This window comes from Mercenaria mercenaria, chromosome 5, assembly GCF_021730395.1.
Source record: "Mercenaria mercenaria strain notata chromosome 5, MADL_Memer_1, whole genome shotgun sequence".
Classification (NCBI taxonomy): Eukaryota; Metazoa; Mollusca; class Bivalvia; order Venerida; family Veneridae; genus Mercenaria; species Mercenaria mercenaria.
The window spans coordinates 86,675,654-86,692,162 of NC_069365.1; the positions used below are offsets into that span (position 1 = coordinate 86,675,654).

Below are 16,509 nucleotides of genomic sequence, written 5' to 3' on the forward strand. Positions count from 1 at the left end.
TAGTTTATAGTTTATACTAGATGATTCTGTCGTTTTAATAAATGTTTAGTTTTTACAATCGCATGGCTGTGACAATCATCGATTGTGAATAAACATGAAACTTGCTTTAAATTATGCATTCCTAGCAATATGGTCTACCAATTGATAAAACGATATTTTCATTTTGTAATCAGAATACGATTTTTGACGTCAAAAGAATTTGAATAATTTAGATGTTAAACTGTATTTGAACGTTTATTCCATTATGACATTGCTAGCTTCGATTTCAATAAAGCTTTAAACAGAAAATTGATTTTTGTTATACAATGTATATGTAAAAACAGATTATCTGAATTTTGATTGCCGTTACTGCGCAGAGATGGAGAATAACTATGGTACAAATTGAAGCATTAACACGATCTAGACATAACCCAAGTACTCATTGCCGTGAGCACTATTCAGTGACTTGTCCCCACAGCACCATAAACATTACTCAGTGACTTGTCCCCACAGCGCCATGAACACTATTCAGTTACTTGTTCTCACAGCGACGTGAACACTATTTAGTGACTTGTCCTCACAGTGACGTGAACACTATTCAGTGACTTGTCCTAACAGCGCCATGAACACTATTCAGTGACTTGTCCTCACAGTACCTTGAACAATTCTATGTGACCAGTACTCATGGTGCCGTGAACACTTTTCAGTGACTAGTCCTCAAAGAACCGTGGACACAACTCAGTGACTTGAATACTATTAACTCATTTGTCCTAACAGTGCCGTGGACACTACACAGTGATAAGTACTCAATGGCGTGAACACAATTCAGTGACTAGTCCTCACAGTGCCATAGACGATTCAGTGACAATACCTCACAGTGCCGTCAACATAACCGTAACTCAGTGACTTGTCCTCGCAGTGCCGTGAACAAAATTCAGTGACATGTTCTTACAGCGCTGAGAAGGCTATTCCGGAATTGTCCATACAGTGCTTCGATCACTTCTCAATGACAAGTATTCACGTAGCCGTGAACACAGCTCAGTGACTTGTACTCAAAGTGCAATAGACGATTCAGTGACTAGACCTCACAGTGTCATGAACATAACTCAAAGACTGTTCTCACAGTGCCGTGAAGACGATTCAGTCACTAGACCTCACAGTGCCGTAAAAACTATTCAGAGACTTCTTCTTACAGCGCCGTGAACGCGTTTCGGTGAATTGTCCACACAGTCCCTTGGTCACTTCTCAGTGACCAGTAGTCATTGTGCCATGCACACAACTCAGTGACTTGCCTTCAAAGGGCTGTGAACCTTATTCAGTGATTAGTCCTCAGAGTGCCTGGAAACGACCCAGTGACTTGTCCTCATAATGCCGTAAACACAATTCGATGACTAGTATTCACATTGCCATGAATATTATTCATTGACTATTCCTCACAACGCCGTGAACACTACTAACTTACTTACAGCGCTGTGATCACAATTCAGTAACTTGTCCTCACAGTGCCGTGAGCTTTACACCGTGAGCAGTCCTCACTGCCTTGAACACTGGTCACTAATTTGTCCTAAAAGTACCGTGAACACTTCATAGTGACAAGTACTCAGTGCCGTGAATTCTATTCAGTGATTTGTCCTCACAATACCGTAAACACTTCTCAGTTACTAGTAATCACGGTGCCGTGAATGAAACACAGCCGCTAGTACTGATCTTGGCTTGAACACAATCAAGTGATTTGTCCTCACAGCACCAAGAACTCAACTCAGTGACTTGTCCTCACAGTGCCGTGAAGACGATTCAGTGACTTGTACTCACAGTTCCTTGGTCACTTCTGATTGACAAGTAGTCATGGTAACTTGTCCTCCCAATGCCGTGAACACTATTCAGTGATTAGTCCTCAGAGTGCGTAAGGCCGTGAACACAACTTGGTGATTAATATTCACAGTGCCATGAATACTATTCTGAGACTAGTCCCGACAGTGACGTGAACACTACACAGTGATCAGTCCTCAAAGTGCCTTTAACACTATTCATTGATTTGTACTAAATGTGTCGTGAACACTATTCAGTGACTTGTTTTCACAGTGCCGTGAACACTACTAAGTGACTTGTCCTCACAGTGCCGTGAACACTTCTAAGTGACTAGTCCTCAAATACCGTGAACACTACACAGTGACAAGTGTTTAGTACAGTGAACACTATTCAGTGACTTGTCCTCATAGTGTTGTAAACATTATTCAGTAATTTCTCATTACAGTGCCTTGAACACATCACAGTACCATGAAATCTACACATTGACTAGTTTTCAGAGTGCAGTGAAAACGATTCAAAGACTAGTCTTCATAGGACCGAGGACACTACTCCGGGACGAATACTCACTGTGCTGTGAAGACTACCCAGTAACAATCGTCTCCATAGTATCGTGAACACTATACAGTGACTAGTACGCATAGTGCCATGAACACAACTTAATGACCTGTCCTCACAGCGCCATGAACACTACTCAGTGACTTGTCCTCACAATGCCGTGAAAACAGTTCAGTAACATATGAATTCTATGTGACCAGCACTTACTGTTCTGTGAACGCTACACAGTGACTCGCCCTCTCAGTGTAGGTGAACACTTCTCAGTGTCTAGTGCTCACGGTACCTAGAACATGACTCAGTGAATGTCCTAAAAGTAACATGTACACTACGCAGTGACTAGTCTTCAGAGTTCCTCGACTCAAAGACAAGTCCTTAAAGTACAGTGAACCCTACACAGGGACTAGTGGTCTCATTGCCGTGAACACTACTCAAAGGCTAGTCCTCACAGTACTAGTACTCAAAGTGCCCTGAACATTTCTCAGTGATTTTTCCTCACAGCGCTGTAAATACTACACGGTGACTAGTCTTCGCAGAGCCATGAACATTTCTCAGTGAGTAGTTCTCACAGTGCCTTGCACACGTCTCAGTGACTAGACCTTTGATCAGTTCTCAATGACTTGCCCACATAGTGCCGTGAACACTATTCACTGACTAGTCCTCACAGTGCTGTGAACACAACTCAGTAACTAGACGTCACACTGCCGTGAACATTTCTCAGTGATAAGTCCTCACAGTGCAATGAAAACGTCTCAGTGACTAGATCGCACAGTGCCGTGAGCACTACTCAATGACTAGACCTCAAAGTAAAGTAAACACTTCTCAGTGACTTATCCTCACAATGCTGTGAACATGACTCATTGAATAATCCTCGCAGTGCCTTGAACATATGTCAGTGACTAGACCTCACAGTGTCATGAATACTTCTCATTGACATGACCTCACAGTAACATAAACACAATTCAGTTTGTTTGTTTGTTTGTTTTGGGTTTAACGCCGTTTTTCAACAGTATTTCAGTCATGTAACGGCGGGCAGTTAACCTAACCAGTGTTCCTGGATTCTCTACCAGTACAAACCTGTTCTCCGCAAGTAACTGCCAACTTCCCCACATGAATCAGAGGTGGAGGACTAATGATTTCAGACACAATGTCGTTTATCAAATAGTCACGGAGAACATACGCCCCGCCCGAGGATCGAACTCGCGACCCCGAGATCCGTAGACCAACGCTCTTACCTACTGAGCTAAGCGGGCGGGTTAAACACAGTTCAGTGACTCATCCTCACAGTGACTAAACCTTTCGGTGCCGTGAACATTATTCATTGAATTGTCCTCACAGTGCCGTGAACACTACTCAGGGAGTAGTCCTCTAATTCTGGCATGATTTCTGGTTAGGTTGCAATACGGGGTTCATTTCAGTTCAGGAATCCAAAACAGCATGTAACATCTCTGAAACAGAATTTGTCAGGATACTGATTATATGACCCAGGGAAGTGCCTACGCCTTTAGTATCTTGAACAATGGTTTGGGTCCAATCGCTAAGGTGACTATCTCTTAGACTAGCTGAAAAACGATGTAAAATGCTCATTGTTAAAACGTAGAGCTGGTGAGACCAAATATCTCATATATAGAATTTTCCTCTGGCTACCTTGCCGGAATGATTCGTGTACCAATGATTTGTAAATGATTTCTATTATGAGCTAGACAATTTCAGGGATCAGGCAAATCACTAAATGTTTCAAACTAACAATCTTCAATTAAAAATGATTAGCTCAAACTCCTGTAGGCTGGAGACTCTATACTTGACTGGTCTTTTTGTTGAAGTTCCCGTCAGACAATGTCTTTGAATCAACAACATACGAATCATATCGCATAGATGCTCGGCCTCTGTCCTCTCAAACTCTATATGATTGCCCTGACCCCTGGATGCTCAGCACCTATATGCTATCATATGTAGCATTCAACTACCATATAGGTATATCCCCGATGCCTGTACTTCGCCAGTAATGCTGAACCGTCTATAAGCTGGAACTCTCTTACTATCTCGGTAGATTACCAAACTCCGGGTCTCTGTCTCAGCTTTCCGATGCTCAGCCTATATTTGCTATAGTTCAACTACCATAAAGGTAAAACTCCTATGCGCTGGCCCTATAGCTCGAAACCTTGTTGAAATTCTGCAACTCTTCTTTAGTCTATGAGCTTCAAACGTCTTCTTTTTTTAAATAATTTATCCGCCTTGACAGGGTAACTGCAATAGCCTCCTTAACAAGATACTGGGATAAATTATTAGTTGAATCCTCGATGTGTCTTCTTCCACCGCTGGATACCGAATGAGCTCTTTGTCATCCATCTACCTATTTATACCCCAGCAGACGTGCTATTTTTAGAACTTGTTTCAGATGGGTCCAAATTTAAACATAACGTTTTACAACGAGTACTTGCTCTATCAATATCTAGTTCCCTTTAACTTTTGTATATGACATAATGTGCGAAGCTGGGACACAGCCATCCACATAATGAACCCAAATCAGCCACAAATGAACAAAATTCTATTATTTACAACAATTCAACAATAATTATAGCAATGATTATAGCAATGATAGCATGGAAAGGGAGTCAAGCACTATCGGTGCTTAAAGTGTTACGTTATCAATATATCAAACATACAAATTATTCTGACAGAATTGTTTTAACTAGTCCTTTCCATGGAAATATTCTGTTCAGGTACAGCACCTACCAAGCAAATGACACCCTTTCCGTTCTTCTGTTCTATTCTGTTCTTTCCAGTATTTTCAGCTTGTGTGATGTCACGATTGTATGGTTTCTATAGAGATGATTTAATTCCATCTACTGATTAATCCAATAACGCTGAAATAGGCCATATCTTATTTATGCTGTGACACAGGCATCCACATCTGCGTTGCATATTAAAATGTCATTATTGACCATGTATTAATGTTGTGCAAAAAGGATAAGGCATCAGGAAACAGGTAAAAATGTTTTGGTCAAGGATTCAAAGCTGTGATCAATAATAATAAAGAACGAAGTTGCTGGACTGTTGGAGATGTTCAACAAATTTCAAGCAGGTACTGCAACTTTTTGTAAGGTCCCAGACCTTTCACAAAAGCCATGAATATAAACTGGTACAGACTAGGTTCCATAGACAAGAATGTACTCCTAGAATTCCTAAATTTTGTTTCGATAGCTGAAACTGTCACATTTGAAATAAAATTATAATACAAATCACTTTTGGTGCAGCGTAAATTTAAATGGCAGGTCTAAATAACTTAAAATAACCATTTTATGATTGAAATTTATCTGATAGACATGTTTTAAAAGTACGCCTAAAAATGAATTAAATCAACTATATTAACCATTCTTTATGATTTGATCAGCTTATAAGAGATTTTACTGTACTTTAAACTTTAATTTGTCATAAAAAATCAAGACAATCCAAGTTTCGGTGATAAACAACTACACGTTCAATTATTATTGACAAATATATTTAAATTTCTTGGCAGAGGTGGCAGATGTTGAATATTTTACATTGAAGCCTTATAAAGTCAATAAAGTGTTCTGATTTTATTTTTTTACATTTGGTTAATATTTTTTAAAATATGAAATCTTAGAGTAAAATTGGGTACTTCTGATCACAATTACCTTTTTATTAACAGAAATATTGAAATTATAATAAAAACTGTTTTCTACTCTTCTTCAGCTTAATTTATTTTTAGAAAAATCAGTCAGAGTTGATATTAAAATATGTATCAAAAATAATATTTAGACTTGCCAGTTACCTAAAAGAGAAAGTATCAACAGGTTTTGTTTAAATTTTCCTTTTGGTCAGACATAAGTTATAAGTTAATCAAACTGAAGGTCAGGCAGTCTGTCCAGCACTTATGCGAAGCCTTGAAGAGGCAGAAAATTTAAAGAGAGTTGACAGAGCTACTGATACCCTTCAGAGACATTGTATAAACAGTTCGATTTGCATGACGCAACCAGAGCACAGGTTCTTCATGCAGAGTATATAGTAGGTGTGGAGAAATTCCGCTGTTAGAAGTGTTGGTCAGTATTAAATTCCCTCTTGAAAGATAAGTGGGAGACGCAGTTACTGTTGCTGGTAAACGATATCATAGTGGAATGGTTAATGAAAAAGAAGCTATGTGGGAAGTAATCATTTGATGCAGAGGTTTACTGCTTGAACCTATGGGTGTCCAACAATGGAATGTGGACTAGGTTGTTTATTAATTTGTAGAACTGCATTTATTTCTATATCTATGGGTGATGAAATGTGCTAGCCTATGTTGCCCTAGACTGTGCCATTTTTATTATGCTCTCCGAAGTGGGGAGCATAGAGTCGCCACCTTGTCCGTCTGTCTTGAGGATAATTGAAAAAAGTATTGAAGGTGACAAGTTATAACTTTAAACCATAATAGAGCTCATTGAGAGGCAAGTAACCATAATTCTACGTGGTCCCATTTTTAACTATCTCCCATTTTTTGAAAACCTTGTCCCGGACATAAATCAAACACTATATAAGATATTGAGTTGATACTTTATTTATTGATAGAGGTCAGTAAGAGGGAGTACCCTTACAAGAAACTATAACTCTAAGAGGTCCAATTTTTTAATTATCTCTTTTTTTGAGAACCTTGTCCGGAGCATAACTTAAGTACTATGTAAGCTATTGACTTGATACTTTACATATTGATAGAGGTTAGTGAGAGAGAGTGCAGAGACAAGAAAACATAACTCTAGGTGGTTCCATTTTTGAATTAATTATCTTTTTTGAATACCTTGTATGGGACATAGTTCAAATATTTCTTCCTTGATAGTGTGTGCATTTGCTTTAAATTCATTTGGTGACCCTAATCAAAGTCTGACAAGAATACTGTCACACTGTTTTAATACATTTATATATATTACATTACCCACAACTTCTTGTCAATAAACTTCATCAAGTATCAAGTCTACTGGTTTATTCTGCAATAAATAAATTGGTTTTAAAATAATATACATGTTCTTCATGCGTTATATTCCCACCTCACGGCTCCTTAACACAACCTCTGTGACTGAAAAGTCCTTTATACTGGAGCATCCATTGGTGTTACCAATCACCTGAGATGTGAGGTCCTTTTGGTAACGGCTCCATACTGAACATTAGAATTGCATTAGAAGTTTGAATAAAGCACGGTATTTTACGTATTAGTTATTGGATATGCCGGAGAAAGATTATTAGACATGACGGAAAAAAGGAATTATGGGTAGAGACATCACAAGCGGTTCCATGGTAAAAAAGAGCGCCGCAATACGAAGGAATATACGCCCGAAAGTATGACCTTTGACCCCCTTTAGTGTAACCTTGACCTTGAAGCCAGCCATCCGAAGCGTAAACTTTGCACGTTGTCTCGATATGGTGAACATTTGTGCCAAGTTTCTTCAAAATACTTCAAGCAGTTCAAGAGTTACAGAGCGGGCACGAAAGTCATATGACATATATGCATTTGACCCCTAAGTGCTACCTTGGCCTTGGATCGAGCTATCTAAAACATTCACTATGCACGTCGTCTTGATGGGGTAAACATTTGTGTCAAGTTTCTTTGTATTCCTCTAAGGTGTTCGGGTATGACATTTGACCCCTACGTGTGACAATGACAGCGAGTCATCTGAAACATACGCTCTGCACGTTGTCTAAATGTGTTGAGAATTTAGGCCAAGTTTATTTAAAATCCTTCAAGCAGTTCAAGAGTTACAGCGCGGACACGAAACAAAGCCATATGACTTTTGACCCCCCAGTGTGACCTTGACCTTTAAGTTAGCCATCCAAAACACGCGCTCAGCACATCGTCTCAATGTGCTGAACATTTGTGTCAAGTTTCTTTGAAATCCATTAAGGGTTTCAAAAGTTACGGAGCGGTCACGAAAATGCTAACATACAGACAGACTGACACCGGCGTCATACATGATACGTCCCTTCGGGTGTATAAAAAGGTTAAGTCTGTGTCTGTGCATTTGAAATATCTTAATCAGATATATGAGTATATAAGTTTTTGCTTTCTCTTAATAGCAATTGAAGGCACTGTTTTTAACTTATTTTGGGACCTTAATTGTGATATCATAAGTGATTCTTCATACTGTACTTAGAATTTTTATAGCAACAATTTTGTTTGCATGTTTAGGCAAATTACCCTCAAGGAATTTCAAGGACACGCACAATCACAAAGGTTTGTTACAATTTCGTTTTAAAATAAACATTTCTCTTTCATCATTTGATCTTTACATTGAGAACAATATTTTTGTCTGGTTTATTGCAATTTTTATTTATGTAATGAAGTATTTTTATTCAGTGTTCATGCGAAATGAAAAACAGAATAGGATTGGCAAATCCATGAATCGCGCTAGCGGTTTAGTTTTGCCAATCCTATTCACTCGAACAAAAATATTTCATTTTCATTTGTAAACATCATTATATTTTATGATGCATACATTTTGTTGCATTAAACATTAAAATCAGCTCCCCGACCATTCTGTTCACCAGACGAAAAAACTTCGACGTCATCTAAGGAACGTTCTCTCAGACTATACGTGGACGTCGTCAAAACAGCGGCACGTTATCACTAAGCAGCGATGACGAAACTTTCGCGCCTTTACTTTTGCTGTTTATACGAAATTAACGTCATAATTTTCAGAGGAAAAGAATAGGGCGAAAATGAATATATGTATATACATGATTTGATAAAACAGTTATTGCAAGTTATTTTGTAATTAATAGAATAATTGTATCTAAAAAATATAACCTGTAAAAGAACATTTCACCGAAATGTAAAGGGAAAGCTTTTATGTTCAAGTTATTTTAAGCATATTAGTTTCATTTGTTACATGTATTTGATTGGATTATTGAAAGCTAACAGTGAAATAGAAATACATAGGTCTTGTGATTTTACAGTGAAAGCATGAGCAAACTTGGTAAAATGTGTTTTAAACCATGAAAGAGACATGTATTGATTAAAATTTTTATATATGATCAAGATAGCTTTTACTCATGAGCTCCAGATTTTATATTTTCACTCATGAAATAATATTACATCTGGTGTTGAGGTATTTCTGCATGTTCGGGTCAATTATTTTCCACAATGTAGAATTTGATTAAACACTGATTTTTCCAAACTTCATGGTATCCTTAGAAAATTTGGCAAATAAAAAAGAAAGGACATGTGCTCGATTATTTTGCCAGACTGGTTTGGAAAACGTTCACCTCAAAAATGTTTTCATAATGGGTGTCTATGGGAAAATCACAGTTTTGATAACATTTCCGCAATAGAATTCTTTCTACAATGAAACTTTCCACAGTTGTAAATAAACATACGGCCTATAATATGGTGAAATAGAATGTATAGGTCTCTGTGCTTGTTTCTGAGGTATTTGACCATGATTAAAGAGATCCACCGTTTAAAGCTGATTTTATAGTATTATTTGGAATCAGTGTGTCAGATATTGTCATACTTTAGAAAGATAGTAACGTTGTTGTTGTAACAGATTTACTCACTGGTAGCATTTAGTTCATGAAATGATTTTCAATTCACTACACCGATTCCAGGCTTGATTCAACATTTTCCAGACAAATAACGTTACATCGTTACTTCCGGTTTATTAAATTTGCAGAACTACCTTAATACTGAAACAAACTAATAACTTCCATAATATAATATACAAATGTTCTTCTCCAGATTCGGGCCAGGACAGCAGTTGATGGCAAAGGTCAGAACTCTATACAGACTGACATATCTTGTACAGCGATTAGTGAAGAAAAGGTAAATGGCATGCAGGTTGATAGATAAATATGGTCTTTGAATGTTTCCCTAGTTCAGATGTGAAGGAATTTAACAACAAGGGCATATAGATAAATAACACAATTGATTAATTGCCACAATGAATTTGAACAATGAATAGTGGTATATCAACTTCTGCTAATCTTTATTTCGATCTGCATACAAAAAACATTCAGCAGAGATTACATACTAAATGTCCCGCATAGGTAGTGCATTAAACCTGTTGATTTTCCTTCTTTGTTTTTAAGCAAAATACTTTGAGCCCCTTTAGAATGATATGTTTGTGTGAAGTAATGTTTTCATTTCCATGGTAATTTATAAATGGTTTTTCAATATTTCTTTTTTATACATCAAGAAATGTCTCAAAATGCAGCAATACAGCATTTGATGCCGGCATTTTCCCCTCTACTCAAATGAGTAAATTAAATGGAAAGTTTTAACAGCAGTAGATAAATGTGTACTTTAACAGGTGATCTATGGACCCAATCTCACCCATCACCCAACTCCAAATAAAATGAAACAAAGATCATTAATTGGATATTCACAGACAAAGTATATAATATGATAAGGATAAAATAGTCAAGAATGCTTTTGTCAGCATCAAGTATCATATAACTGATCTTGTATCAGATGAACTCTTTGCTTTTTTTCCCCTTACAGTTAGAACGTCTCTCGATGAGTTCAAGCACGTCCCCGGCTCGCTCTGTTAGAAGTGGCCAAAACTGAGGAACTTGAGGAGGAAGCTAAGGGATAAAGAAAATAATGTTACTGAAGCAATTCAACTGATGAATACAGAAATTTATTCCAAAATAAGCTAGAAAGAATATCCAACAGAGAAAGCCACGTTCTAAAAACGCAGCCTCCCAAAACGCGCACACGATCAACACACGCACATACGCACACACACACACACACACACGCACACGCGCACACACAAACGCAAACACACACACACACACAGAGCAAACACACAAGGACAAAACTAACAAATAAAGGAACATAGTGGGGCACAGCCATAGAACGGTCAGTGGCATGACCACCACTGGGGAGCTTAAACCGGTTTATGGTGCACCTAACCTCACTCTTACCCCCACCATGTTCCAAAGTCACGGGACAGTGTAAATAAAAGTTATCCCGGCCAGATGAAACCCTAACATACGCAAAGGCAACAGAAGGCATGTAATGTAAAACACAAAAATGCTATTGTATATATATAGTAGAGAGAATTTTTATGAACTAAATCACCACCACAATATACCAGACCAATTAGGGCAAAGAGCCTAGCAGTACAAACGAACATGCACATGCCACAGCAAGTCCTCTAACCCAACAAGATAACTTTCGACGCTGCTTTATATACTAACCCGAATTGTACTACACATTCGCACTGGTTCAACATTTGCATATATATACTCAAATCTCTGTTTTCATGTCTCACAAATCAGTAGTGATATTTTAGTCTTTTTAACTGACTGGGGCCAGAGAAGCTATATTTTCTCTCTCTGAAAGTTAACTGGATCTCGAGGATACATTGAATATACAGAGATAGTTTCCATTAAGGGATATAATTAAATTCAGAACAGTTGACTTTCCCATACGTGAGATCCGCTAGGATACAAGTTCGCATTATAAATCATTATATAGTAGAGAGAATTTATACGAACTAAATCACCACCACAATATACCAGACCAGTTACGGCAAAGAGCCTAGCAGTACAAACAAATACGCACATGCCACAGCAAGTCCACTAACCCAATAAGATAAGTTTCGATGCTGCTGTATATACGAGCCCGAATTATACTACACATTTGTACTGGTTCAACATTTGCATATATATACTCAAATCTCTGTTTTCATGTCTCACAAATCAGTAGTGACATTTTAGTCTTTTTTTACTGATTTGGACAAGAGAAGCTATATTTTTTTCTCTCTGAAAGTTAACTGGATCTCGAGGATACATTGAATATATAGAGATAGTTTCCATTAAGAGATATCATTAAATTCAGAATAGTTGACTTTCCCATACGTGAGATTGGCTAGGATACAAGTTCGCATTATAAATTATTACATAGTAGAGAGAATTTATACGAACTAAATCACCACCACAATATACCAGACCAATTACGACAAAGTGACTAGCAGTACAAACGAACACGCACATGCCACAGCAAGTCCACTACCCCAATAAGATTAGTTTGTATATATATAATCAATCCTTAAGAGCCTAAAACGCCTGTACTCAATGCCTTTACAGAAAACAGAGCAACAAGGGAAACACCCTAAAAGGCCAGACGAAACAGGCCAGAAGACGGAAATCAAAATAGCTCAGTCTTGGTTGGATTTAAGAACTACTTATCATAGAGTCCTCCAACTTCAAACACAATCAAAGAGGAAAGCGTAGCGTCCAAATGTAAAATGGCTGAACACCAAACATGCGGTGTGTCTCAAAACAGTTGGGTCATAACCTCTTTTAATAAAACGTTTAATGACTTTACTAAATACATTTGGAAAATTGCCATGACCCAAAATCTTACGAAGTTTGTAAACCACATCCGCATAAAAAAACGGGTTTTGATATACCTTCTCGCAAGACTATAGGGACAGGACCCTCGAAACAACAGGATCTTGATAATTCAGTCAGGTAAATAATCATCCTGCCAAATGTTTGATATTTTAACTGTTTTTATGATCACATAGATGAAAAAATCACCCATTACTTCTTATATTTTGTAATGAATACAATTTGTTTGTTTAAGTATTGAAGGGTCAAGCACCAGGGCACAGAGGCTGTGCTGAGTTACAGTATTGAGGCTGAGCCGATTTACCGCTAAACAGTTACCCGAATGCTAGGTAGTTCCATCTGCACGTTCCAATGGTGATAGATTCTTTTTCTTGCCTGCCATATTGTTCAATCAATAGATTTTTGTTTGTTTTGGGTTTAACGCCGTTTTTCAACAGTATTTCAGTCATGTAACGGCGGGCACTTAACCTAACCAGTATTCCTGGATTCTGAACCAGTACAAACCTGTTCTCCGCAAGTAACTGCCAACTTCCCCACATGATTAATCAGAGGTGGAGGACTAATGATTTCAGACACACTGTCGTTTATCAAATAGTCACGGAGAACATACGCCCCGCCCGAGGATCGAACTCGCGACCCCGAGATCCGTAGACCAACGCTCTTACCTACTGAGCTAAGCGGGCGGGCTTTCAATCAATAGAAGAAATAAAGTTAAATGAATACTTTTCTTTTAAGCACTATTTTATTATACGTGTAAAACTGGGCATTGTGCTCACTGAGGCAAGTAGACACCATCGTTTGTATGACTGGAAAGTTGTTGAAAAAGACTTTAAACACTTTAAAATACATTCTGTTTCAGGGACATAATAATATATATCACTAGTTATAATAACAATACATAACAATCACATAGTAAATCTGTACACCAATTATACAGACCGTAGGCAGAGTAGTTGTATTTGTAGTCGTGGGCCGTATCAGTTAATTACCAATATTTGCTTCCCTTACACCTTTAAATTCATCTAGCTTATTGATTTTTCCCGCACGAGATATTAACCAATCACATTCGATCGATTGATATCCGTCATATTTTGAAACATAAACAAGTCGAGTTTGTGCTGAAAACAATAGTCATCCATTTTTGTAGTTACATAGAAATATATCTACAGGTAATCATATTTTGTTGAAACTTAAATATATACTGTTTGTCATGCATTGCTTTTGACATGAAGATGAATATGTATTGTTAAACCCCTATTTTGACATTGTATTTATATTGTTTTGTTTGTGTCCTGTATTACAGGGGCCTATCTGTCCCTGACAATATACTGAATATCTGTCGACCCATTTTGTTATTATTACCACTGAGCAGCCTGGCGACAGCGGCGCCGAACGGATGAATACATAGCACATCAAGTGACTAAGATGAGCTAAGAATTTTCTCACTTTGAGAACGTTAGTGAAAGCGGGGCCTGATTAGTGAAAGTTTCGTGAGTACACCCGCTTTAAATTGATCATAAGGACTTAATATCTGTAAAGTATATGCGCAAATTTATTCACTAGTGTTCATACACAACAAATTATGCGTCACCCCAGGAGCCTTCATTCTCAATGATAACTTGATGTTTACAAATATGACTATAAATAGATTAAAATGGAACACGGGGAATTCAACATGTTTTTAACATGTTAAAATCTAAGTATTTCTAGTTTTTATACCAAGCATACTGTCCATGTTAAACAGGTCTTTTGCCGTGTGGGTTCGGAACTCAGCATCGACATTTACTTTTTACTTCATTTTTGCATAAGAAATCTAGATTCCTTCATGCGCTCTGTGACAACACGACAGAGAAATATCTAAAGCCGATATGGCAGATGATAATGATTTAGCATCATATCAAAGATGATATTAATTAATTGCATGCACTTAAGCGAATAATGAACATAATATTATCTTATATAAAGACAAACAAACCATCAAAGAAAGAAACGAAAATATGGGAACAAAAAAGAAAAAGAATAGGAAAAACGAAAAACAAATCCTTATGAGGAATCGAACTTGCTTGTATCAAATTGTTACCTGCATTTAACCCGACTGAGCTATGTTGCAGTATACTAACTGGATAGTTGAAATGAAACAAAAACTAACATTTACTTGTCAAGTAATGTGCAAGCATTATGAATTGTTATTTTATCAGTTATCATTAAATGGACTCGTCCACTCGTTTCGGCGGGAATCACATTATCATTGGGGATTAGTTTCGTTTGTTTTACTTTTCTTCACTCTCTTTCTTATGCCCCACCTTTTTATACTCCATTCCCTTTTCCTTAACATGGTTCCTCCCCCGTTTGAACTATCCCCATTCTTACATCTTTCATAATAGTTAAATACTAGTAATTATGAAGTACTTGTAGACTAGTATTTAAACCATCCCCTGCTATATCTTTCAACTGCAGTTGCTATTTGTGGTTGGTCTTCTATTGGCTGCGAGGCTCAGGCTGTGAGGCTCTTCCTGTGAGGCTCTGACAGTGTGGCTCAGGCTGTGAGGCTCCAGCTGACTTTGAGGCTTTGGCTGTGAGAATATGGTTTGAGGCTTTGTCTGTGAGGCGCTGGCTGTGAGGCTCCGGCTGTGAGTCTCTAATTGTTAGGCTCAAGCTGTGAGGATCTGGTTGTGGGGCTTAGGCTGTGAGGCTTTGGCTGTGAGCGCTGGCTGTAAGGCACCGACTGCGAGGCTCTGACTCTGTTTAAAGTTCTAACAACAAAGTTCAATAGTGAACACCGAATTTGTCAAAACTGATCTCCTGAACAATTTTAAGCATCTGAGTTGTAGTATTTGGAAGCAGGCTTTGAAAGAAAATTTTACATTCTATATTTTGTGAATTTTTGTGTATTTGTACATGTTTGTGAAAACCTCTTCTTTATCCCGTGGAGCATCGTCAGACATAAGGTTTATCATTACATTCTCATTTATAAAGTCCGTTAAATTATAATGAAATATAAAACGTGAAAAGTTTTCCATATTTCATTGATATTTTCAGGTATTTCATCTAAGAACATGTAATATAATGGACATACGTTACAGCTGACTTAAATCATAGCATTAAGTCTATTTATGTAAAACTGGAGCTGGGGGCTTCCATGAACGAATGGTTAGAGTCGCTGACTTCAAATTACTAGTACCTCAAAGTTTTGGGTTCAAAACCTTGCTCGGGTGTAGAATTCTTTCATGTGAGGAAGGTATCATGTGAAGGCTTTCGCAAGGTATATGGTTCTATCCAGGTGCTTGTCCGTGCCTGTAATGATGCCCGGCGCAGCACTTCCACAATGAAAAGCTAGAGAGTCACCATATGACCTATAATGTAATCTGAAACGTCAATAGTTTTCCATATTGACTTTCAAATTTCATACTTGGTACTTAGCCAGTTTCATGTCTGTCATCATGTTTAAAAGTTCTTTACTGACGGCATTTTCAATTTCACAGTGGTTCCAGTAAAAATTTGTATCTTTTATAAAATACTTATCAGTTTAGATGCGTATGTTATAAAAGGTATTTTAGATTTCCATCGGAATATATGCACTTGTTCTTCCGCGGAATATTATTGCGCGGCGACTTAATAATGACGGTGAAGATTAACTATGAATACGCAATTACGCATGTATTATTTACTAGAGCTTTGTCCGACATAAAACCTGTAAATGTAATGTCGAAAGCATGCGTTAGTTATGATGTCACCACTGGTAACGATTGTTGTTTGTTAGATCAACAAGGCTAAATAAAACGAATTATTCATTATGCCACATTTTATCGCCTCAGTTAT

General features: G+C 37.6%; 1 protein-coding gene across 1 annotated transcript in view; it reads left to right on the forward strand.

Annotated features, from left to right (window-relative positions):
- The window catches only part of LOC123557844 (uncharacterized), a 99,343-nt gene that overhangs the window by 6,839 nt on the left and 75,995 nt on the right, over positions 1-16,509 (forward strand). Inside the window, exons 4-5 of the mRNA XM_053544748.1 lie at positions 757-873; positions 10,067-10,150. Coding sequence (XP_053400723.1) covers positions 757-873; positions 10,067-10,150 — 201 coding nt within the window. The remainder of the gene's footprint in view (positions 1-756; positions 874-10,066; positions 10,151-16,509) is intronic.